Source organism: Pocillopora verrucosa, chromosome 5 (genome assembly GCF_036669915.1).
Source record: "Pocillopora verrucosa isolate sample1 chromosome 5, ASM3666991v2, whole genome shotgun sequence".
NCBI lineage: Eukaryota > Metazoa > Cnidaria > Anthozoa > Scleractinia > Pocilloporidae > Pocillopora > Pocillopora verrucosa.
This window is the reverse complement of record NC_089316.1, coordinates 14765273-14791987: the sequence shown is the minus strand read 5'-3', so window position 1 is coordinate 14791987 and position 26715 is coordinate 14765273. Positions and strand designations below refer to the sequence as shown.

The 26715-nt window shown below is 37.5% G+C and overlaps 1 protein-coding gene across 1 annotated transcript; it reads right to left on the bottom strand.

Moving 5' to 3' along the window:
• Positions 1-784: 784 nt before the first annotated feature.
• On the bottom strand, positions 785-24995 carry LOC131782174 (Golgi-specific brefeldin A-resistance guanine nucleotide exchange factor 1). Its single transcript, XM_059098891.2, has 34 exons — positions 24723-24995; positions 23764-23830; positions 22817-22948; positions 22235-22353; positions 21651-21759; positions 20951-21011; positions 20470-20524; positions 19593-20036; positions 18707-18917; positions 18304-18388; positions 17789-17924; positions 16763-16861; positions 15964-16056; positions 15315-15416; positions 14624-14792; positions 13922-14181; positions 13502-13704; positions 13105-13228; positions 12435-12557; positions 12045-12127; positions 11241-11304; positions 10548-10720; positions 9521-9620; positions 8959-9135; positions 8746-8810; positions 8294-8405; positions 7749-7820; positions 7021-7127; positions 6177-6251; positions 4932-6102; positions 4405-4506; positions 3853-3966; positions 2375-2699; positions 785-1613 (listed from the first exon to the last, which is right to left on the bottom strand). Exons 1-34 carry the CDS (start codon positions 24846-24848, stop codon positions 1183-1185), a joined length of 5889 nt encoding a protein of 1962 aa, XP_058954874.2. The 5' UTR covers positions 24849-24995; the 3' UTR covers positions 785-1182.
• Between the last annotated feature and the right edge of the window lie 1720 nt (positions 24996-26715).

Here is a 26715-nt window from a genome sequence, read left to right as displayed (position 1 = left end):
CGCGCAAATGTGCACATAAAAACACCAGCTCCATACACAAGCTACAGCATTCATCAGCGATGAAAAAAAAACCCTCTTAAAATACTATACATAACCCTTAATCATGCAATTTAGTGACATGCAAAACAAATCATCTCTCTTATTTTATTCTTGACTTTTGTACATCATAACTTCTATAATTGATTAAGAACAGAATCAATTTTGGGAGTCTTGCTCGATCTCAAGGAGTGTCGCTGAGATGTAACCTCAAATAAGATCTAACAGATATGTCAACCGAGGAATCGAGGCAAACTTTTCGCCTCATTACTCATGCTGAAGGTCACCTTTCCAAAGTTATTACAAAACCTATTGGCAAACAATCGTCCCTAAAACTAGCGTAAAACATCGCACCCTCACAACAGATATCTCATATTTTCAATTATTTTTCAAGCTGGGAAAACTGTTGGCTCTTGGTAGGTGGATGTTGCCGAGAAATAGGTGAATTTTGTTTTCGTTGTTAGAATTGAAATGATGGGGGCTTTTAGTACCACTCGCAGCTGGTCAGCAATTCCACACGTCCTGATTCGTAACCGACTGTATAAGTGCGAGTGAGGGAAATAAAGAAAAATTTTGATCAAATTATGCATGAAGGATTTAACTAGATGGTCTCTTCAATAGCCCTACACGCTTTTAGCCCTACACGCTTTTAGCCCTACACGCTTTTAGCCCTACACGCTTTTAGCCCTTTCACTTTCTGTCTGCCATACAATTCTAATGATGATAGTTCAGAGAATTCAGTACTGGATTAACTAATAATCCCTTAAGTGATATTTATTTTCATTCATTTCATCACTTGTCTGCTTGATATTGTGTTGATATTGTAAGAAGAAATTCTACTTGAGTCACTTATGGGAGAAAAAAGGGTTAAGTCATTGTCATTCCACGACTAAGGGACTTTTGACCCGTTATGGAATGATTTGAATCCTTTGCCAATAAAGTTGTCACCAGTTCACAAATTCTCTGATCAGTGGCTGTTACAACGTGGAGGGATGCGTATTACATGTTCTGACTGGTAGAATCCGATTCTAAACATTTAAGATAACTCTAACCTCCGTTTTCAATTAACCGGTACAGTAAATAATTTACAATAAAATTATAGGCGATTGGAACACACAGTAGTCCTCAAAACCGTACTAAGTAAACCTAGATGTCATATATCGAAGCTTTCATTCTCTCTGGTGAAGGTGCATCAGATTTTCCTGACTCGCCATTTGATTGGTCAGCCTTCAAATCTTCCCTTGGAACTTCCTCTGACATTTCTAGCTGCTTAGGGCCTGGATCCGTAGGTGTCGGGGATCGAGACCCTTGAGGCGAGGAAAGGGCTGCTGGTGAAAGTGCTGGACTGGGAGCCAGAATAATGGGCACTGAACTGGGGCGTACGTTGTCTGCTAAGGAGCCCAAGTGTGTTGGAGAGGTGCTCCGGTTTGTTAATGAAGGTAGAGGTGGCTGTAAAACCACACAAACTTGCTGCTGTCCACCACCGGGAGGAGAAGAGATGCTGCTGTTGCTGCTTTTCTGGTTGGAAGGCAAGCTTCGCTCACCGTCTGGATTGTCTTGGTTATCCATTTTATCAACTGAAAAGATAAAGAAGCACGGAATGCAAACGGAGGTTAATTCACAGTTACAAAGTAGCAAAGTTCAGTACGTTAGTTGTATATAACCCATTGGGCGGAGGACCAACCGATTGAATTGTAATCATGATTTAAGTGTATTTAGAGCAATATTCCATTGAGAGTGGAAAGTAAAACAGGTCTGCATTGGTTTTGGTTTACTCCACTCTATGATTGGTCCGGAAAACTCGCACCACTCTCTCAACCAATCAAATGCAAAACTAACACCAATCACGACTTCATCGCCCGCGTTTTCCTGCAGTTTAGGCAGGTTACTTGTTTTTACTTTCGGTTCTCATTGGCTTTTCAACTTACTTTCCCATCTTCTGATTGGCCGTTGTAATTATTTTTGTAGAACTGTTCGACTTAAGAGAAGAAAGTTTCCAATCAAACCAAATTACATTATATAATATGCTCAGTTATGCACGCATTCTGATTGGTTCCCACTTATGATATATTGAAGGACAGACGTATAGATGACGTCATCGTTAAAACTTTTTTAATTCTTAATTATATAAAACAATTAGATTCCAAGTTGCTGTGCGTCTGTTCAGTAATAGATCACAGAGGACGTCAAAACATGGTAAGAACATCAGTGACACTCAGCTGCGCCTCGTGTGCCACTTTTTTGTTCTTACAACATTTTGACGTCATCTGTGATCTATTACTGTACAGACGCAAGGCAACTTGGAATCTATTTGTTACATAGCAACATAATTTCTCACCGTTACTAGGCAACTCCATAGCGCGATTGCTTTCCTCCGAAACTGTTTTCTCCTGCTCAGGCTTCACTTTAGGGATGTTGCTAACGGGTAATTGACTGCGAGGTGTAAAAAGTTCCTGGCGGAGGTTGGGTAAGAAGCAGTCAATCCGTTCCCATGTGACCTGCCATAGTGCAGAGTACTTATGTATGTCTGATTCTGGCCTGGCAGGTGTTTTGCGGTTATCACTTTGGGAACCAGCTGTTAATGTACATTCCTCTTCATCGAATATCCCTGCTGTTGACATCACCAGTAACATATTCTTTAGAGATTCTGGAATGGCTTCAAACTACAACGCGAAATTAAAACAATGGTTATACGTGCATGTACGATGTGCCCGGCACAGCTCAAACAGTCAAATTATGATAAAAACCGGGTTACTAAATCGCGCATGGCCACCTTCGCGCAACTTTCATTTGACCCGACCCTTGTTTCTAATGGAGTGGTTAGAAAAGCATCCTTGGTATCTTTGTGAGTTAATTTAATATTATCAAGTGAGTTGATAACGTAAATTGGCCACCGTAAAGAGTTTCAGAGTTGACAATTAGTCAGAGCGATTGGAGGAATTGTGGGTTGTGTGAGTTTATACGCAGAAAATCGAGCTCTGCTATTGGTGGGAATACCAATCTCTGAATCGTTTTGAAGTAAGTTTTTAAGAATAACAGATTTAACTGCTTGGTTGTGAGGGTGAAATGTGAGAGCAAATGGAATGCGATCAGTGTTTTCCTTCTCAGCCGTTTGTGGTGCTAGAAAACCAACTAAAAGTTTACGTATGAGAGACAAAGCCTTACGCTGGAAATTGAACTTTCAACAACCAACATTCCACTGAACGACTTTCCGTCTCCCGAAGGAATTGTATTTTTTTTCCAATTCGGTTGGTCTTATGTCAGTTGCTAATTGACTCGAAGAATGGAGGAAGGGCCTAACGGATGAAGTTCCATTTAAGCAAAGCCTTAGCATGCATTTGTTCTGAAGAGCACACCGAAGGAGACGGAATCCAGGGTAATGTTTTCCTCAAAATTTATATTCCTAATGGGTTCGATAATTTTTCCTTCTTAAAGATTGCTTTTAGTAAGCGCAATTAGCGCTTTAATCTAGATTTGCTTGTAACTAAAAATAATTTCTCCTGAAACAGTTTAAAGATATAGTTGAGGAAACATCACTGATAAGCTGGATGTCTCTAAGAAAGTAAGGTTGAAACAACCTCACATCTTCTATTGTACGAAAAAGTAGTCGGTGTAACCGTCTAAGTATCTAAGGGGGCGTCATGTTAGAGACAAAAATCCATTACTGGAAACTGAAGACGTTAGCGACGTTTGGGTCTCTCGTTCCGCTGGGATAACCAAGTCTTAAAAACAATCACCATGAGTGTGATTCCCATGCACTCTGCACCTCTAATACCCTTTATGCTCGAGTAGAAACAAAATATAATATTTACTCACCAGAAGATCGCTCTTATCTGCATGCATGTACTTATCCATAAATTCCAGGATTGTCAACCACAGTGCAGTAAAAGTGGATAAAGACAACAAAGGCGTCAAATGCTGTAGGAACACCTGTAACATATTAAATCAACCAAAACATGAATTCAGCTAATGCTCTGATGATTTTTGCTAGAAAATCTTCATAGCTTCGAATATTTCACGCCACAAAATTCCAGCCCATTCTCTGTTCAGTAAGCTAATAAGTTAAAAGAAGACGCATCAAAAATAAAATAAACTCATCATCGTTTTTCAAAGGATGTTGCAAAGTCTTCACAGTTCAGATTCCTCGTAGACATTCCTACCTCACTTGTTGCTAAGCGAGTTTTTATCTTATTTGTTTAGTCCCTTGCATTGGACTCGAGGAGAGGAGAACAGATCATAAATCCTATGGCGCTTTGTACTTATATTTTCGGTCAAACTTAAATCGTACAAAAGGAGTTTTCTATAAGTTAAAATCTTTCTCTTTTTCTTAGAGTGAGCGAAGAGCGACTAGTTAATGATGTCAAATACCTTGCAGAGTAGAGTAGCAGCTCTCATGCGCGTTTCTTCGACACCCATTGGATCACTATTGCTATTGACTTCTAATAGTTGAGACAGCATGGGAAACAAAACCTGAAAGCCAACGGATTGGCTGAATAAATCATTAACTTCTAGTAACAAACTACCAAAATTATCGTTCACTGTAAATATGCCTCTGTAGCCCCAACCCAAAATAGTTTTATCTGTTAGTTGTGAAAAATGGCGACTTGTTTACCGGTAACTTTCTTGATAAATGTTTCAAATCAAAGATGACAATGAAAGCTTTAAAGTTCGAAACGTGTTATATTTATGAAATAAAGGCGCCGAAATTTTCTATCTCGAATTCCACGGGCATATTAAAAGTAAAACAATTATTTCTAACCGAGAATTACAATGTGCTTCAACTTGCTTTTACAAGAAGAGCAGCGTATTGTTCCCGTTTCCCTTCAGGACAACTTTGTTGGGATATAAAAGTTAAGGCCACTGTTTGGAAGATTCGAAGAAGTGACTTTAAGTACCTTGTTAAAACATGCTTCCCATTCCATGGCAGATAGATTTTGAAGATCTTGAACGAGTAACGCCCGCTGAAGATAAGTAAGAGCAGACATTCTCACATCCCTGCGCACATCACAACAAAGGCGTGCAATTCCTTGCAGCAAGGGACACCAGCACTTAGTCCACAGAAAGTCCAAGCTCTGGTCGTGAACTGGTACATCAGGGCTACCATCAGCCATACCTGGGAATTTATCAAAAATTCCTCTTCCATGAGTGTGAAGAGTGTACATGAGCTCAAGGAGCTGGAGAGACATGGCATCATAAGTATTGTTGATAGTCTCCACGATCTCAGCTTCATCCTCACTCGTGGCTGGACTACTGGTGGCCGACTTGGTAGATTTACGTGTCTTCAAACCTGTTGGACTCACTTTCTTTGAGCGTGAAGATGACGAAGATGTCTTTTTGCTAGAGCGCCCCCAACTTCCTTTGTAATCAGCTGTACTCTCTTTGAGTTGCCAGCCATCTTGGCGATATCCAGCTCCTCCATTTAGACTAGCCTCTGAGAATAAGCGAAGAGCGTGAACGCAATGCAGGTAATTTTCCTTTGTGACATGAGCGTTGTCGCGGATCAAAAAGGCCAAGCTCTGACACGATTTCACAAACGATTTACTATCATGCTTGTTTAATTTTGCACCCACTGTTAATTCATACTGGTTCGCAGGAGAGCTTTCTGAGTCCTGTTTTGTAATCACCAACCACGTGTCTCCTAAAACACTTCCACTCAAACCTGAATCCGCTTCAATACTTGTAAATGAGCCGCCTTCACTTTCTGAGTTTGATATTCCGTCCGCAAGTTCGTAATTTCTCGATGTCAAATCACTTCCCACATCGGATGATGCCGTGGACATGGCCACATTACTTGAAGTAACAGTTGGCAGTGAAGCAGCAGCACCTACACACTCCAGCAAAGCAAAAACTGTGACCCAGTCTCGAGAGCATGTTATACTAGAGGCGTTAGTCCGGATCAGTTCGTGAAGTCCGAAAGAAATTTGCCTCCCACAATCTTGCAGAACATCATGCTTCATTAACAATAAGATACGAAGGGTTAAAAGAACTTGACTGGATACTTCTTCTTTATGCAAGAGACGAATTGCCAGCCTTAGCAAGCCAACAACAGATCTCTCCACAATTGAACTGAAAGAAAGAAAGGTATACACTTTAAACATGTCTATAAAACTGATATCATCACTTTCCATCTAACTGCTTACCTGTGATGAGTTGCATTGACAAGAATGTTTGACAAATGATCCCTCACTGTGGCCCATAATGCTGATACACGATCCCTGTAAACCAAATTATACATATCAGAAAGTCAAGTCTTTAGATCAGATATTGTTACCCGGAAATTATACAAACTATGGAAGATTCAGACAAGCTTTTATTACAAAAGGTATGTCAGTAAACTTTAATACCTAATAATTAAATTTAGCCGTAAAAATCGTCCAATCGGGTTTCAAGAAATTTAGATATGAATTATACAAAGTGTACACCAACCTTGAAATAATAAAAAAGACAAAAAAAGTTGTCATTGAAAAAAAATTGAGAAACCCCTCCGTTTTTCTAATAGTTAACCTGGCATATGGTGGGAAAAACCAGTGAGTGAACTACTTTTGTGGAAGGAAAAAGTAATAAGAACAGTGTACTTAAAAACATTGCATGACGGTTATTAGTCTTTGCCGTAGTTGGGACTCTAGACACAGAGGTCAAGTGTCGCCAGCTTGCGAAGTAGAAGGTCAGAGAGTATTCAGGTTTCAGTGGCAGGAAGTGGCTAGGCATATTGCCTCACCCCCTGAGCACGATGCAAGTCCATCGCATGGATAACCCCTACCCTACCCCTCCCCCCGGCGTCAACTTTCCCGACGGTTTGTACCAATTTTCTCTTCCTGGTGGAGAGAGGTGCAGGGGTGAAGGTTCTTGTTCGCGCACAAACATCCTTAGTTAACAGTAAATGAGGAACAAAAATGGGATTACACCACATTACCAGACTCCTCTCGGAACATGAAGGAATCATATATAGTAGGGTAAAAAGCCAGAATACAACTGCACCACTACCTGTTTTGCAAAACAACTCTTATTAGAAGTTCCAGGAAAAAAACCGCAGCCTCTTCATCGTAAGGGACAGATTCTTGGTTCTCAATACTTGAATTGTAAATCAGCACCTGACAATATAATCGATTCAAAACATTTGGCCGCGGTTGTTGAAAGATCGGATAGCGCTGATAGCACTCGGGCTGATACGCTTTTCTTACTGCAGAGGCTGCTGCTTGAATTTCTTCGTTAATAAGAAGGTTCAACTTTCAAAACTGAATGTTGAAAATAATTCAGGGCGGGGATTTGAATAAAGTACATAACTGGTGCTGATTTTTTCTTACATCGGTGGCAATGACACAACGACTACTAACAGTAATCTTCTTCATTTGTATCACACTCATGACAAATATCACACTCCGCCCCGTGTTCTTAGAATTATAAACCGACCAGAACGGATACATTATCCTTTTCTCAATCCGGGGGATGAGGAATCGTAATTTTCCCTGAAATTGAACCACTCAGCCTGGTAGTAACTTATGTGGGTATGACCCTAGCAGCCTCGAAAGCACTAACAGCTTACCCAGGTGTCAATATGCAGGTCAATAAAAATTTGAAATATTGGAGTCTTTCTTGTTATTCTTTGAACAACGTGGCCTTTTGTAACATTCCTCATCCTGGTTTAATAACGCCAAACACAACATTAATCATTTAAGTTCACAGACGCTGAAAAATTCAACATTTCAGATTACCTTTATGAGCTCATTCAAGGAATCAGGTCTCAAAAACTTGCTCTCTGTGATGAGGAGCTCTGGTAGGCAATCCTGGGTAAAAATTCAAACGCCAGCTTAGAAGATAAGTAAAACATGCATTTCTCGCCAAATGATAAATCACTATAGCGTTATATCGCTTGAACGATGTATCGCAATGACGCATCCTCTCCCGACATAAATCACAGTAGCTATATTTCGCTGAAGCGACGATATGCCGCGCGCTCTAATATCGTTGTAGTGACATTTCATTGGAAAGACATCGCTGAAAAAAAAAGGCGCGCTAAATCGGCGATATATAGGCGATATCTCGAAGGAGAAGCGCGATATTTGGCGATAACTGTTTTCAATACTTTTGTACAGTACGGTATTAATGAGCAACCGTTTCCTGCGGCTTGAAGATCAACAATTCATTTCTTTTCATAGTATAAGTTTTTCATAAAATGTTCACTTGTGTACTTCGAGGGTTTGGTTCATCCGTCATTCGTACGCACACACGACTTGCACCACGCTCAGTTTCAACTTACTCTGATGCAGGTATGTGCTTGTTTTTGTGCTTCTTTGTCTTCTGTGGTCTGACCTCTATAACTTGCTGGCTCTGGGTTCACAAACCACCACGAAAATAGAGATGTTTCCGGCCTGAGAACACAAGTTAAACAAAAGTCAAGAACCTCAGGCAGTCTAAAATGTTAAATTTTCTCCTGCACTTGGGGACAATTTTCCACTGCCTCAATCTCACGCATACACATGTGCACGCATACACATGTGCACGCATACACATGTGCACGCATACACATGTGCACGCTATCCAATCTCAATTCATGGGGCAACTTAATGACAACATCACCGGTAAAAAAGTTTTTAATAAAGTTTGCTCTGTGCTGGTGACAGGATGGTTTATTCCAAATGTTTCCAAATTATTGCATATTGTTGAGTAGATAACTTCCATTTCGTTTGATCATCCATTCAAGTAACAAACCTTATATATGGCAGTTCTTCTGGTAAAAGACTAACTCTCCCGCTGGCTTCAACAAAGTCTTCCGCCTAAAAATAACATCGGTAAAGTAAAGTGTTACAACATTCACCGCTGGAGGGTTCTGTTGCCTCACAACAACGAAATCAAAAATAACACAAAGGTGGCCGGAAAAAAAAAACACAATTTCTTCTGCTTTATTAAGGTGATATTTGTTACCTCCACCATAGATTTGGGCAACAACTTGGCTTTGAATAGCTGAAGCATACAGTCCATTATATTCTTCCAGCCTTCTCGTAAAATATCCCCATGACGATGGGCCAAAGCGAACAAGGTTCTTGCTGATTGCTGCGACTTTAGATTTCTACCAAAAGATACTGATAGACTCTCTCCAGTCTGTTAACATAACGAGCAAACAGCAAATGGATTTACTTCACTGGACATGTTAACCTATCATTGTGTGAGTAATCAACTTTAATTTAGACTTTTAATCAACCAAATAATTTTGGAAAACTGTCCTTTAAGAAAGATTATAAAACTAATCAAATCTACATCGCTGTCGTAATATAACTATATACGTTTTCCTTCGAGCACGCCTTTCAGAAATGAAGTAAAATATTGACTTCCTTCGCATCAAGTCCACCGATAATCCAGGGCTGAAAGCATCAATAGTGGATTATAATACGACATGAAAAAATAGGAACATCTCTACCACAGTATTTCTATTAAAACTCTCTGTCGCCAAAGATAAATGCACACGAGAAGATACGTTTCTTCGCACCTCTGGTGGGGTAAGTAGTGATGTAAATTTACACAGTGAAATAACCAGGTTATCAAACACATCTGACAAGCTGTAATGAGCTGATATGAGGGCGCATTTTCTGAAAGAAAATAGGAGGCAATCACTGAAAATGTTTTAGAATCGTCAAGTATTTGGTTCATGTGCTAATAGAAGTATTGCCACGATGCTACTGTAGATATAAGTATGGCTGTTAAGTAGTAGCACGAAGTAAGTACCGAGACTTTCGAGGAACGGACCCACGGCGTCAGTCAGATTTGTTTGGTTCCCGTACTAGCTCCAGGGGGGTCCTCAGTTTCCTCTGTCTTTCACGCTTCATAAAAACCAACAGTCAAAAACCCTTGACGGTCCAGCCAAACAGGAAGTTTAATACGAATGTGCCGGTCAATGCATGATACTAATCCTTCAGCTTGTAAGTCAGACTGACTCCTATTATACGCTGTATCAGCTTGACTGATCATCCCTTCACTCCCTATCATCAGTGTGCATATTCTCCATACTACTCCCTAGACATTTCCTAAGGTTCTGATATGGAGAATTTGTTCAACAATCAAGAGGTTCTTTAGTTGGTGATCATTTCCTTTATTCTTGTGACCTCAATGTTTGATTCAGGGGTGATATTGTAAGGAGAAATTAGATGCTAGTCACCCTTACAGGTCAAAGGGTTATACAGCTGTTTCGAAAAAGGTTGTCGACGAAAGCGTATAAGTGCGCGCCACAACCCCAAAAGGTAATGTATGTAGTCTTCAAGTCACGGTTCCTTTTAACCAAAGATTTCAGGGAAATCTGAGAAAACATCGCTGTAAGGACGAGGCATTGCGAATGTCACGATTTCATCTATTCATTTCACTCATTAAAGTTCATTGATTAACGGAATCCAACATTACTTTTCGAGATTGTCGCGTGCAGTTTTTCTGACACCTTTATCTAAACAGCAGTATGTTGAAATGCGTCTGAGAGAGGCTGGAGGCAATTTTTGTAAATAGGATGATGGTTAACCAACATTTACCTAAATCCGACGATAGCTTTCTGTGCAACACTCTTTTCCAGTCCGTTATCGTAAACATATGACAAAGCAGCCACAGTGGGACCCCATATGATTAAGAACAAGTCTTTATCAAAGCTGCTTCCCAAGCCATTAATATACTTCCCTTCAGGACTACTGCTGCGACGCAACAAAACCTGTTTGACAAAATATGTACATACAAAAAATGAGTCAACAGATTATCTATTTCGTTTGGTACAAAACCAAATGAATTTATAGGTTCCATGACTGAAGTAACGTAGTAACCTTTTCGCGTAATTAAAACACAAAGGGTGGAAAAGGAGAAATAATAGCTCTTCAACAAAGACCTTCCCACAAAAAAAAGGAAAGAAACGCCCACAAATAAACCTGCTTATGATAGATAATTCAAAAGTGTAGCCCAGGCTTGCAGTTCAAGGTCACATGATCAACCCTTTCCTTCCTAACATCAGTATCCATGTTCTCTGTACTGTTCCCTATACATTTCAATTTCCTCGACTGCGTCTCGGGTTTGCATGAAACCCTCCTCGTGTTAGGGTAAAGTACACTATTCCTTAAATATAACGCACGGCTATCCAATATCCTTCTCTTGTTGGAACAAATTTGTGATTCGGAACCAACCAGTCTTGATAAAAACGACTGTAAGCATACAACAAACATGCTAGTTTTTATTCTAACCTTCCAATCATAATTCTCTCTTATCTTTCCACTTCTCTCCGAAGGCATGACAATCTCTTCATTTCTATAGGAAGAAGAAACAATATAAGCCTCTGATCTCATAAATTCTATGGAGCTAAGGAAAGCTAATAATTCATTACCCAAAACGCTAACGCAGTCATCCACAGTATTTCCTGATTTATTTTAAAAGAATCATCTAAGAAATAGACCAAATAAACCTTTCTTGGATCGTATTGTAATTGTTCAAATGGCAGAGGAGGGAAAACAAAATTAGAGTTGTCTTGTTTTGAATCAAGTATGTTCACGAGATTCTAGGATTTATTGCGCTCAAAAGTATGCACTCTCCGGACATAAGCTCACCTAACAACCCCCACCACACCATATGAATCGAGGAGCGTCATTGAGCAACTTGGATGAATAAATTCCTTGTTACAATAAAAAATTAAATACTGGCTTTTATGATTCTTTTGATAAACTAGCACGCGTTGTTCTTTCATAAATGAACATGCGCATGCAAGCATAGATGCCTTCATCTGTACATGCAGAGATGTCTACGGACCATACATGCATACACGCCAACACACAGACATACAACGATATATCCACAAATAACAAAATACACAAGAATAAACCCTCCTTTTGCCACATTCCAAAGTAATTAAACACATTTTCTTACAGCTCTACTGCTGAACGGCCCCAACTCAGTTGTCTCTTATTTCATTAGTGATTGACATTGACAGTAGCACATCACACTGGTGTTCCACGTGTTCATCATGAATCTATTGTATGGTGGAGTGTCTTTACCTTATTGCATGATACACTTCCTCTAGCATACTTGCTTTAAAATCCGCCGTGCCATTTGTCTTTCTCAAGTTTTTCTTAAATTCCTATGTGAAATAAATCACATATAATCTTTACTAGAACAGTCGCTACAGAAGCAGTAAATACAACGTTGTTCTGTAACAAAATATAAAACCATTCACTTTAAAGTTTGAGAACACTACACAAACGAGGGGGCTTGGAAAGTAGGCAGATTTTGAACTCGACATGATAAATGCAAAATCTGCTACAGATATTGCATTTATCAGGAAAACTTCGTACGCTATTGTATATCGATTAAATGCTCTCATCCAATTATTATTTTACATAGGAAGTCTACGGTATAGTAATTTTCGTTAATGTTTAGTGGTGTACCTCGCATGTCATTGGTTTCTGTTGTTTGATGTTGGAATTGTGCTGGTCCACATTCAACATAATAACAGCATAGCAGAGTGTAAATACAGCATCCTTGTTGGCATATGGCTCTGGATTACCTTCCTATAAGTTATCAAGAGGCCGCACACTCAATCAGTACACCACGACTGATATATTGATTTATTGGGAGACTTCCTAAACCAATGCAGTTTGTAAACACAGTCCACTGTCACTAGGTGGAGTAATCACACGGTCAAATATCTAACTGACTTTAGATTTATAGGAGATCGGCTGTACGAGTTAGGAGGTAAAACACCAGATTCTGGTTGCTATTGAGACAAATGCGTCTACAAAAAGTGATAAAAATAGTTTCTGAATTGCGATGAAAAAAATTCCGATTTCCTTTACGTGTCTGGCTAACACTACAGTATATGGAAACTAATTCATTGTTGAGTGCGTTTATCCTTTCAGGTTCACGTGTCCAATGAAGGACACCACCATAAAACGTCAATGTGAACGGAGAAAAAAGGGCCCAGCCAATTCTAAGGAGAGCGTTTGCAAGTTAATACTTTGAAATAAAGTAGGAGTTTCGAACTAGGCACTTTTAGGGGGGTTCAGTACGTTATTTGTAGTTGGCCATGTAATATATATAACAAAACCTTCAACTTACATAGAACAATTCAGAAAAGAACTCTATAATGTGTTCAATGACAGGACTTTCACCCGGAAGACGAAAACTTTCTAAGAAAGAACGAAGAGCTTCATCCACTCTTGAATCATGGAAATGGAAAGACCTGACGAGAGATTAGACAAGGAATGTTACGTCAATGCAAAGAGTATATGGAAATAGCAAACCATTTGAAATTGTTGTCTTTTTTTATTATGCATCGATATCCTGTTTCTGTGGAAGAAAGGTCAGTACGGCAAACTACGGACCATGTAAGAGCTAATCAGAATGTTCGGATTTACCTTTGGACTACTTTACCATACAATAATACTATCTAAAATGGAAGTTCTTCCGTCTGTCACCAATAATTGTCAAGTCGTTTGCAAGTTAGTGTACTTACCGCACGAATGCTTCTAAAACTCGCGTGTTCTTTTTGTCACCGAGGTAATCGCCAATCGTTTTCTTGTCAAGACGTGGATTTTCACGCAAAAATTTGGCCATTTCCTCATGATTAAGAGGAGATGAAAGCAGCCCTTGCTCTTGCAAAAATTCAATTCCTTTCTTAGGCTTGTTGTTGAACTGCTCAGTACCAGCTTGAAGAATCTAAGAAAAAACACATCAATTAGTTTGAAGCAGAGTATGTTGCATGATGTAAAAAAAAAACTCAGTTATCTCTCTGAAAGTGATTCAACAATAACTCTCCAGACAAACACTATCCAAGACTGAGCGCAGACTTTTTCAAACAAAACGGGTAACGAGAATTTCTAAATTATATGAAGGGGAGTGCTTCTTCACTTGTTGTCTGGTGACTTAATTCTACCTTCTTTCTCTGTCTCAGCTTGGCCAGAGTCTCAACTGCTGGAAGGTGGGAAGAGAGTAGAAGACCGAGAGATGAGTTGAAAGACTTGTCATCACCAGACTGATCACAGCTCTTTGCAGCACTGTCTTGTGTGCTCAGCTCTTGTGATGCCACACCCACGGTCATTTTTTTGGCCATAGCAAAGCCAGAAGTTGGTGGCGACGGTGGAGACATAAGTGAGGAGGAATCACATTTGTCATCTATGCCTGAATCGTCATCTCCTAGCAAAGCAAGAGGGTAAAATTCCATGTAAAGTAGATTTGTCAAGGTTATCTTTCACCTAACAAACTGAAAAGGAACTGTGTAGACGTGACTACCAATTTTGTCTTCTTTGGAATACGGGTGAAGTTCACACGCTAATACTAGGCACTAAACAGCTAACAATAGCCACTCTACAAACCACTGGTCATAAACGCTCATCCAATCAATGATCAGTTAAAAGTATTGTAAATAGATTCCTTGGAAAAAGATAATTCCAGGTTGTATTATCTTTAGCTGAAATCTTATCAGAATAATCCGTGTGTTCTTTTCAAATAGCAGATATACAAGACTCTGAAGTGAATATGGCTCCTTTTATTTGTAATATTGTGAGAGGCTCAAGTCTAGTTTTTGAACGACACCTAAAATATAACACAACACAGATAAGTTACAACATCCTGTTACCTGTCGTCTTGCTTGGACATTTATCAGCGTTATTTTCATCTGTGGAATTTTCTACTGTGTTTAAAAGCTCAGAGTGACAGTGTTCCTCAATGTTCTGGACCACAGCAAGGAGAGCATCAAGAGAAAGTAAATGTACACTATAAAGGCTTCCAGCTGAGGGAAAGGCGTTCTGCAGAAAGAATGACGAAAAGAACTAAGTTGCATAGATACCAAAGTCAATGAGGAAACGAACGCACAATCTTTGTTTTCCTTTAGACTAACAGTGTATTTGCATAAAACACATTTTGGAAAGAAAAAGAAAAAGAGAAAAAGGAGAGCAAAAGTACTTACATACTTTGTTTTTCCTTTTTTAAAAAAGAATAAAAGAGCATTTGAATGAAACACGTTTTGGAAAGAACATCCTACTTAAAATATTCAGAGAAAAGAGACTCTTCCCATGCCTTTTCCTTTTTTTACGGCCTCTTCTTACGTTGACGAGTCGACTAACATACCTGTACACTGTAACAATTAATAATTGAAAAGAATTGCTTACACAATCAACAAAACTACAGAGCAATCAGTAGATTGCATTTCTTTCGCTTCCACCTTTGATAACTATGACGGAAAATCAAAATGTTGAATTTTCTTTGTTGGTGTTTCTTGCAGTAGTCATCACTTCAAACCTGTGACAAACTAAAATTGCAAAGTATACCTTGGAGAGAAGTTTGCAGAGTTCCTCAAATACATTAGTGCTGTACACATCACAGTCGTAGTTCAAATAAAGTTCCATGACTAAATTTGGAACCCTGAAAAGCTAGAGACAGAAAATACGTGATTGTAAAGAAATATTTAATTTCAATTTATTATTTATTTACACGTAAGTCTCACCAAAACATTTAGCCAGACAGTGAATGGACAGCAAGACCCACTGTCCTCTATACTGGAAAAAGGAAAACAATTCAATGTACACGTAGTTAAAGAAGATTTCAAGCTTGTCTTCTGAAAAAAAAGTTCATCGGCCTTTTTAAAATCATCAGAGTAATTTGTATCAAACTAGAGTGACTATTTCATCAAATTATAGGTACTATCTTAATCAAGGGTATTTCCCTCCTGCAATGGGTAAACTCTTTTTATGTTACAAGGAAGACTTACTACCAGGTTGAAACTCCTGTATAAAATTTAAAATATTATTAATTTGTACAGTTCACTGCTTTAGCACCTTGGATTCTTGGTAGCTGATGGCACTATGTCCACCTGACTATGTCCACCTGACTATGTCCACCTGACTACGCCTAAAGAATGCATATGCTTCTAACAAAACTGCATCAAAACATAAAGTAAAAGAACTAACTCAATGTTACCTGATTGACTGCATCAAGGGTAAGTTCTCTTTTCTCATAGGGTACACTTTGGGGATCTAGTGACAAGATATCCATGAGCTTCTTGAAAAACATCTGAATATGTTGATAAAAAACATCAATGTTAGATCCTCTAGCTTTAGTCACAAATCAGACTTGTGGTGTTGATTTCTTTGTATATGGGAAATCTACTGAGGTTTGGATGTGGCTTATGAAATGGATTTATTTATATGAATAGGTGTTGCAATGGTATTGCATTTGGTATTGCCCTCCAGGCAAACCATGTGCATTGACTGCTGTCTGTACCCAGGGGGAGGGGAGTTTGAACCTTACATATCTTTCCAGCAGAATACAAGACAGTGTTATATCTATCAATGTCTAGGTGTTTAAAGGTATCAAGTTCACTTTTGTCAGCAAAAGGCTTAGAAGAAAAATTCTACAAGGTCTAGCATTTAAAGCTTGGTCAACAAGTAAAAAGTCACAGTCACTGATGTTGCCTATTAAAAAAATTGGCCATCAAATCCAGCACATAAGTAGGGCATTTGAACACAATTCTGGCCTCAGGAGGTGGGAATTTGAATAGAAGGAGGATGCTGAAGCTTCAAATTGATTGACACATTAATTACCTAAGATTCTCTTGTTTCACTGCACATGGATCAGGTTAGGAAGTATTATTCATGGGCACATAAAGGCTAACAATTAGGACCACATTGGATACATGATTGGAAAATAAATATCAAGCTAGACATTTGCTGTTTCTTTCCTAATTGCTTGGCTCAAAATTTCTAATCACATTACAAACCTCCATTTGGAATTTCAATTCAGTGCGAAGCCCTTCAAACAACAGGAAACACACTCTCATTGCCATGGTAAAGAGTCCAAGAACATCACACTGGATAAGCTGAAGAAATACCATGCAACAGGGAAATAATCAATATTAGAAACTACAACACAAGTGGAAAGTGCTTTATGTGCACTTTTCCTGGTTAGCTTAGAGGCATTTTTTCATCTTTAAGCAGCAGAAGGGAAATAGTACTGTTAAGCTTGTGGAGATCCCCGCTTGTCCTTTGACAATTATGTAGGCAAGCGAACAGGAAAAAATTTGAGAGAAAGAGTTCTTTAGAGTAGTCACATGACCTATATGGCAAAAACAAAAGATACAAGCTAAAGAGGTTTATCATATGACTCCCCCATTTTTCTATGGTTGGCTAAAAGCAAATAATTATTATCTATAAAGCAGGTAGCTGTTACAAAACTGATAGTCATTTAACCTTTCCAGCCAAAAATCAAAGTTTCCATCAATTGTTAAACACCTCAACAATTAAAAAATACCAAATGAATTGCTGGATTTTTCAAGATCCACGAAATATTGAACAAAGAAATAATACTTATTAAGTATTATAGTAGTTAAACAAGAGTGATCAGCAGTTCTTTTTATCTCCAGAAAAGTGATAAACAATTTTTTTTTCCAAAAAAGTTTTTCAGTTGGCAGTTATCAATATAAAATTTTGAGCCATTTGTCTCAATAACAAAATAGGAAAACCATCATTTACATAAAATCATAAATTCTGAATGACTGGTTCATAAAATATGTATTCCTTGAACATAAAAAACAGGTGAAACATTGAAAGAAAATGAAAAACAAAAAGACAAAAAAATGGATTAAGTTGAGAAATGCCTTTTGGATCAAGTAAACCATTTTTTTCTAATTTAATAAATGCAGCACTAAGTTGTGCTTATTAGAATTATGCCCATTACTTCCTTCTTTAATAACAGTTCCCATCTGCTCCTAAGTAACCATTATAAAGACACTTTAAACCCTACATACCCAGAAGAGATTCTTGCACATGTCATCCTTTACAAAATTCATCAGTGATGGAAAAGTTCCAATGTGATGGGAACCAGATTCAAGAGCAACAGTTAAGAGAGACAGTCCCATGTGAATCATGGCTTCAGAATTATGCCTGATAATGAGGAAATAATTCAAGTTCACTTAATAATTTGAGACAATAAGACAAAAAAAGGCAAAGAAGAATAAAAATTGTCATATGATTATAATCATAATCACATTTAACATGTATCATTTGACCTCTTTTCCTCAGGTATCTAATGAAAAATTTCAGCTGGGTTTTACAATACATGAAAGAGAAAGACACAATTTTTCTAATATTCTAAAATCCTAGTCACCTTTACCCTTAAAAACGGCATTAATAATTATAAAAAATTAAGACATTACAACATCACATCAGTGTGTAATGTTCAACTGAGTAATATTTATTGACTGGATTTTCACGACATTCCATCCTGTTAATCACAGCTTATTTTTTCACATTTCAAACCTACCTGTCATGGGGATTAATGAGAGAAATAAGAAATCTGAATAGTTCTCGAATGCAAGGCAAACCATAGGGAACCAAAGGACCGGCACCTGCCATGAAATACTGAAGTCAGTATATGACAGGTAATGAGACTGCCAAAAATATATATGTACAACAGATTAATATAACAGAATTCTCTCACAGCACAAAAAAAATCAGTCTGTAATGTTCAAATGAGGCTTAAAAAAATAAATATTACTCCAAAACTATGCCGCCTTTGTTTTACAAGTAGTTTTCTCTTGGTTGCCCTCACCAATACCTTGCCATTCAAGATGTCCACCTCATTGTTGAAGTCACCCATTGTTGAGTTTCATGAAAGCAAACCCCAAATCAGAATACATTTTTAACCATGGTCTGTCACTACATACCCTCTTTAACAGGTTCTTGTGGGGTAAAACGCACTCCACGAGGGTTAACATAGTCATCTTGTTGCAGCATTGCTTCTGTTTGGCTTCCCTCTGCTACTTCTGACAAGTCCTCTGACTCAACTGTTTCTAATGATGCAGTACTTCCCATTATTTCTTTCACTTGATCATCATCCTCTGTTATGAGGGAGCTAGCAACAATGTCCGCGCCAACCTAGTTTACACATTAATATGAACATAATTATATTATCATCATAACTGTAAAATGTTGCCAGAAGAATGACTACTCATTAATTTTTAAAATAACTCCCAAGGTGTCAAAGACATTAAACTTGAGACATGTAATAACTGTCTTCCTAATTCATGATGGCACCAGTAAAGCAAGGTTTGTGTAAATTTTGGCATTGGATTCCTGTTAACTTTGATTAATTTCAACTAACATTTCAATCTGATCTTGCAACAGTAGAATTATATTTGCACTCATGTAGTTTTTATTTCTGAATCATATTAGCCTTTTCATAAACAATGGCAATCTTGTTTCTCCAGTAGTTCTGGACAGTCATGCAAGTAAAGTTTGATTCCCTCATAATTAGCATTCAGATCAATTGAAATATTTATTTATAGTGTTCTTAAATGGTCTTCATTGTGCATCACAACTGTGATAAGCCAAGTTGAATTTTACATGATAACAGTATTACACATTGAGTGACTGGATGCTTTTTAAATACTAGACCAAATAATCGTTGTTAATCATATTGATCCTTTCTTCTTAAAAGAAGTTTGTGATTTGTAATTGTACATGGATTTCTGCAATCAGTTTATCTCTTGAATATAAATGGCCCTGTGCCTATCGCTACAGTTTGTATGTAAAAAGGGCCACCACATTTACCTCTTCTGCTGACTTTTCACATGCAACCTCTCGCTCATCTTCAGACATAACAATTCCTTCCATGCTCAGACCATCCCCTTCTACTTCACTGCTCATTAGCTGTGATGCTATAGATGGCCCTTCTTCATTGAGAGGTTCAGTGATGTTGGTGCAATCTCCAGCAGGCTTGCCTGTGTCTCCATCAGACACAGGTTGTCCTGGTACACAATCTGATATTTCAGAAGATTCTTGCAAGAAATTTTCTTGCAGAGTTGGATCGGTTTCAGAGACATTTTCAGGTTTGATATCCTCTTTCAGTGGATCAGAGGGGGTTGTGATTGTTGTTGTAGCTACTGTTGTTATTGTTGTTGCAAGGGGCATCTCTTCAAAGTGACCTCGTCTTGGTTTAGGAGACATATGCTTCTTCCTTTTTCCAGTTGCGATGGCTCCAGCTCTTTTGAACACCTATTAAAACAATAGCTATAAATTAAAATAGATAGATAGATAGATAGATAGATAGATATAAATAGATAGAAATGGATGGGTGACTAATTCAAAATTCATTTCTAGTTCAGAAATTTATTTACATCATGTCAAAAAACTTACTTTTCTCAACCAGTAAAAGATGAGTCAAATGCCCTCTCTCACTATGCTATTAAAACTGTAAGCTTTGCGAATTGTATAAAACAAAATAGTCACTATGGGCAAGCATCAGTTTGATAAAGCAGGCCTGCTGCTTTTATTTAGTAACAGTTATTCATCTCATTGTTGGTGCAAAGGTGAATATTTATATCACCTAGAAATATCTACCACAATTCTTTTTTTCTTTGGCGAAAAATTTTAAACTTTACCTAAACAACTAATTTAAAATCAATGTGTCAAATTGACTTGGGCTCACCTTTCTTATATTAGGGATCATCCCTGACTTTAGCTCTTCTTTAAATTGAGGGAGTCTAAGGAATTCAAAATCAAAGAAATGTGAGCTAAATCATATGTATGCTGATGTTAGTTTCAATGGTTTACATCTCTCCTTTGTAGTAAGTAATAATATTAAAATTTTCCCGCCTTGAGAATGTAACCCCTGAAAGAGACATGTAGCATCTAATTTCTCCTTACAATATCACTGAAATCATGGATATCAATATAATGCTTATAATGCCCCACAACTTCTAGCATGCTTTAACCAATCATATCTGTTTGAGATCATAATCAAGGAGGTGAAAATGACACTTTCTGCTGTCCCCATGAATACCTTTGACTGTATTTAATTAAACTTCAACAGGGTCAAACATTTTGACTTCCTCAGTAAATTGGATCTTGAGAGTATACTGGCACAGTAACAAGGAAAAATAAAGGCACAATTCAGGATACAAGCTTACCTTGAAAATAGAAGCTGTACCATGTCCATCAAGGTCTGTTCAGCAGAACGTCGAAGCAGTTCTTAATAATGAAAAACAAATACACCTGTATTAATTTTGGTTAAAATTAAGTGCATAAACTTGATTTTACATGTTTTGTTTATATTCAAGTTATTAACCTTATCTATACTATATTTTTTAAAGCAAATTTATCATTCATAATACCTGAAAACCAGCTTTTGAGTGTTTCTCACTGGAAGCTACATATATTTAGATAGTTGACCAGTATGTACCATGTATGTATGTATGTTTACTATTCCATAGAGAGTGGAGCTTATTTAAAAAATGAGTTTAAATACAAACAAAAGGATTTTCCAATCCTTACACCAGATTTAAAGCATATGTGGTAAAGACCATAAGTTCACAATCTTAATGGGTAGACCAAGCATATTTCTTTACAAGCATACTTATTGTAAAGTACTTACCAATAACTAAAGGGGGTGTGTTTGTAAAGATACTGTGGTACTGCTTCAGTAGGAGGTGTAACAAGATGTTATTTGGTTTCATCAACTGGGTTGATAATATAAATCAGCCACCCTTAGAGTTTCTAAGCTAGAGTTTCAAACTCTAGCCCTTCATCAGAAATTTTAGCCTAGAAACTCTTTGCAGTGGCCAATTGACATTATCAACTCAGTTGATTAAACCAAATTTTCTTACTTACCACTGAGTCTTGTTTCAAAACAAATCCTGAAGCAGGACTGCATGATCTCACAGACTGACTCATTTGTCATGTGTGCACCAACAGGTGTTAGCAGCAGTGTCCTGAGCACCTAACAAACATCATTTATAATACTTTTGTAGTAGAATATTGATTGATTTTTAAAATACACTGTGAGGGTTTTTTCTTTATGTTTGAGTAAACTTAAATTTATCATGAAAAATACATCATGAAAATAACAGGCTCCCTGACTTTCGGTCCTGGATTTCAATTCGGCACATTTTGCCTTCTGTTTAAGAGGTATATTCAGTTCATATCCAGAGACTCTACAATAACTAAGGCCACAGGGAAGTAGATGTTCAGTTTTACCTGAAGGTTTTGGGCCTCAACCTGTTAAAATAGCTAATTAGACCATTTTTAATAAATGGTAAGAGAAAAACTGGAAAAGGAATTAGACCCTGAAGGTGCACTGTATCACCCAGACCACCAGTCACATCATAATCACTGTAGCCAAAAAGTCATCACAAAAGGACAATACTATAATCCGAAATCTGAATAGATTCTTCATCAAAGCAAAATTATCTTACCTGAAGAATCTTCATGAGTACTACTTCATCACTGCTAGGGTCTGTACCTACAAATCTAGCATGAGTAACAGCATCAGCCAGATTCTCAATACCAGATGCTGCACTTTCACTGGCTGGATCTGCAACACAATACTCTCCTAAAATAAACCTGGTTGAATAAGTTTCTCCTTAGGCTCATCTTGTCCATTTTTAATTAGACCTGTAAAGAGTGTTTCTACAGAGGTTTATTACTAAACCCATTGTACAAGTTTATTACTACAACCGTTGTTAGGATCGAAGGCCACAGTTAAGGGATACTCTCATTAAATAAGGCTTTAGAGTGTCTTTATTTATGAGCAAATCTCTTTCCATCCAATCACCTTAAAAGAAAAGCTTTTGGCTCTTGCGAATTTTCTTACTATCACTTTAATTTCCAGAAAACTTTTAGGTCAGTATACACTGTAAGTTAAAATCCACTTGCCCAGGGTTAATAGAGAGTATCTTCTTTGCAAGCTATCTATCCCAAGTCTGAAATCTGCAAATCTTTTAGTCCCAGCCAAAACACAATGCTTGAGGCTGAGTAATAAAAGGAAGTAAACATACCAACAAGTCCATAAGACAGAAATTTGTTCACAGATGATAACGCAACACCAGTAACAGGTCCTGTTGTGTCTTCGGACCTAATGACTTCAAGAAATGGGCCCAAGAAAGTGTTTACATCTACTTCACTCAAATCTGCAACAAGATAAGCACACAAAAATACAAATCAAATGACATTTAAGAAATACTACACAAATAATTGTATATGACACAACACATGTACTTAAATAACTAAAAAATAAACATAAATAGTAGTTTCATTTAAATTCACTTGTAAAGGCGTAACCTAATCCATACATACCAAATAGGGCTGAAACAGTTTAACATTTTACTATTTTAACATGCATATAAACATCATGAAACAAATTGCGCAGGAAGATACCACTACAACCTTGAAACATTCCCATCTTATGATAATCAATAGCTTTATGTTATAGGTACACAAGATTCCCTTGACAAAGTTTCCATGCTCTTAAACATGTAGATCCCCTTCTTCTAAAGAGAATCCAGCCCCCTTCACCACTATAGTAAACAAGCACCTCTTCTAATTAAAAATAACTTCTTTCACCCCATTCACCTTACTTTCTGAATGGGATAAAAGAATGACCTCTTTTCTTTGTCCCTTCAATTGAAAGGTTGCATGGGAGAAAGCCCTTAATGACCTCAAATTCACTGTTAAATTCTCCTTTCAGATCTTGCCAGCATTTGCATTTACATGTATCTGTTCCTTACAAATTTTTCCTAAACCTTTGCTAAATTTACACATTTTTACACAGGAAGATTAACATGTGTTTCTTGAACTAAATCAGTGAACTAAAGTTTTTCAACTGAAAGGCAATTTAGCTGGCTGGCTTACACACACTGGAAACACATCAATTTGAAACTCTTTTAAAACTTGTTTGATACCGGAACAGGCTTTGCCCATGTGTCTATAGTCTACAAATCCTTACCAGAAATAGCCGCAAGCTGGTCTTTAAGTTGAGAAAATCCATGAAGTAATGGATCTTGTTCTTCATCCTGTATTTGAACCAAAAAGATTAACATCAGATCTAGTGAACACAAAGCAACCTTTCAATGAGTCTATTATGATCTTTAACTACAGTAACATGTAATTATATGTGGGAAGAGAATGAAAAAAAATATAGCATCTAAAGCAAAAATTTATAACACAGTAAGCTAAGTACATCATACAACAAAAGATTGTCCTAATAAATACATGTACACATCAGTTTCTTTAACCATCAAACTCCCAGAAGTGATCAAAATGAAACTTCTCCCTATTATATCCTTACATTATCCAGCAAATAGGTAATGAGAATATTCAAACTTATTAGGTAGAAGTTATTATCCTGATCTAACACCAAATTCTCATTTCTACTTTACAAGGAAATGTGTAGCAGCTTGAGAGGAGAATAAATAATTTGATCTTGGGAGTTAAAGGGTTAACTTTGTATATAAGAAAAAGAAGCCTCCACAGCACACTTGGAGCTGCCAAGGTATGAAAAAAGTGTACAGAGAAATACATGTAAGAGACTCCTTTGATACTCTGTAAACGTTTTCCTTAAAGCTCCTTCCTCCACTGTAGTTAGAGGGAAGAATGAGTAGAGCAGGCTTAAATTGATCCCTCACTAGGTGACTATTTTTCATGTCAAGGCACCCTTCGATGACAAGACTAAATTTATAACAACTACAATGATTAAAAGCACAATACATTAAAAAAGCGAAAATTTTATCTAAAAAGGATTTAAACCAACCCAATGTAGAACCTCAACAAAATAAAATTTTAGATTTGTAAAAAGTGTAACGTAACGGGGGTTCATCGAGTTAAGTAACAAATCGCCGTCTACATTCAGGGCGATTTGGTTTTAAATAGTAAATTTCGTCTCAAGGAAATTACGATAAATCATACCTGGTGACTGTGGGAGCCGCCACGAACATTTCTTCGTAAAGCCGCCACCACAAGAGACATTTCACCCTGAACAATGTAGACGCCATTTCGGGTAGACATCTGCCTTTGATCTTCAACTTTTGACATGAAAAAGCAGAAGCCGATTGCAAAACTATTAAAGATGATTTTTCATAACTAAACTTTCAGCCAGTTATCTTCTGGCCACTCATTTTAAAAGATAGAGGAAGAATTGTTAACAGTCCAGTAATATCTAAGGGTACATCTTGGATGGAAGATCCGCTGACGTCACTAGATTACACGCAGGCGCCAGACGAGAGCAATCTGGGTAAGACTTGAGATCAATTTTTATGTATGACACATATAGTGTACACCTTACTTTCTATACTAAGGTTCCCTAGTTTGTCTAGTTTCAGGCCCATAAGAAAGTCGAACACTGACCAAAGTGTAATCCAACCATTTTAAAACTGTTTGGAATGTGCTGAAATACAGATGCCACCAAATCCAATTTGAATTTGTTTAGTTATTTAGCAGTTTATCTCTGGCAAAACCGTTTTGTACTCCTCGTTTCCACCTCTTAACAACTTCTTTGAGCAGTTCAGAGCTATACTAAAAGTTATCGCAGCTTATCCCTATTTGTGTGGTGTGAAGTGACTGGAACTACAGTTGCTCCCTTGAATGACATGCTAGTTCATCACTGGGTTAACCACCAGCATTTTATCAGGCTCCCCTAACCATTTGTTCCATATAGCTCAAATGAAAGTTTAATGACACTTAAATAAAGTTTATTGTTGTCATTATAATTATAATTATTATTATTACAATTATTATCATCATCATTTATGTTCCTTGGTGGGGTAGTCACACAGAGATTGACCTGGCCAGGTCTCAAACCAAGACCTTCTCTACCCAGAGGCTAGCACATGAACTATTGGAACATTTTGTCTCCCTAAAACATTTCTTCTTCAAAGATCATTTTCTATCTCAACTTTTCTTGGGTGATTCTTTCAGAATTAATTCTCCTAAAGCCAGGGAAGCACTCACCTCCAAAACTTGGGAAATCATCAAGTGTAAAAAGGGACAGACAGCCGCAAGCCCTGCGGAAGCACAAAATGTCACAAAACGCACACAGCACGCAAGAAGCAAAGCTTGTTGGCAAATAAGTTTATTGGGGGATGGCCTGCAAGAACCAACCCAAAAAATTATACAACAAACAAAATTTGCAAGAGCTCATCTGGACAACATGACATAAATTGATTAGAGTGTAACAAGATAATTTGGTTTTATCACCCAAGTTGATAATGTAAATTGGCCAGCATAAAGCATTTCCAAGCTGAAGTTTCACACATTAGGCTCCATCATTTGCTCTGACAAAGGGCTAACGCTTGAAACCTCAGCCTTGAAATGCTTCATAGTGGCTAATTTACAATATCAACTCAGTTGATAAAACCAAATTGTCTTGTTATACACCCCCAAAGAATCCATCCCTTTAATTATTACTGTAAATCAGTGAAAGTGGTGGATATCTATCACTAGTCACCTCCACTTTGGTGAATGATTAATAATTATTATTGTTGATGTAATGTTATGACATATTTAGTTAGTGGTTATTTAGCATTTAGTTTCAACTGAATGCTAATTAAAATTAGGATTTGAATTCAAAGTCCAAAGTTATTTGTCTTCAAGCTATTATGTTGAGTTTCCACGTCTAACTTCCAGAAGTGGAAGTGTTTAGTTGTCTACTGCACTCGCCTTAGATCCACACGAAAGTTCTTGTTTTGGCCGATGCAGTCAAAGGTTCATTTGGTTAACTGGAAGCATCAGAAGTGTTAAAGCTGTTTTTCATTTTTGAGATCACAAAATGTTTGGGATAGTGATCAGACCACAAATGCTTTTTTAAACAATACAGCCAGTTAGTTTAACTGCACTTCACTGGCAAATTTTTAAGTGTAGGTAGATAAAATATTTCTCATTGTTATTAGCATACAGAATATCC

Bases quoted from the DNA above. Each gene is read 5' to 3' on its own strand.
- LOC131782174 (XM_059098891.2), bottom strand. From the start codon at position 24,848: ATGTCAAAAGTTGAAGATCAAAGGCAGATGTCTACCCGAAATGGCGTC. The intron at 17,925-18,303 runs GTAGGTTTGAAA...CCTCATTATCAG, and splicing joins CTCATTAATCCCCATGACAG to GCATAATTCTGAAGCCATGA. The intron at 16,057-16,762 runs GTTTGTAATGTG...CAACATATTCAG, and splicing joins AATTGAAATTCCAAATGGAG to ATGTTTTTCAAGAAGCTCAT.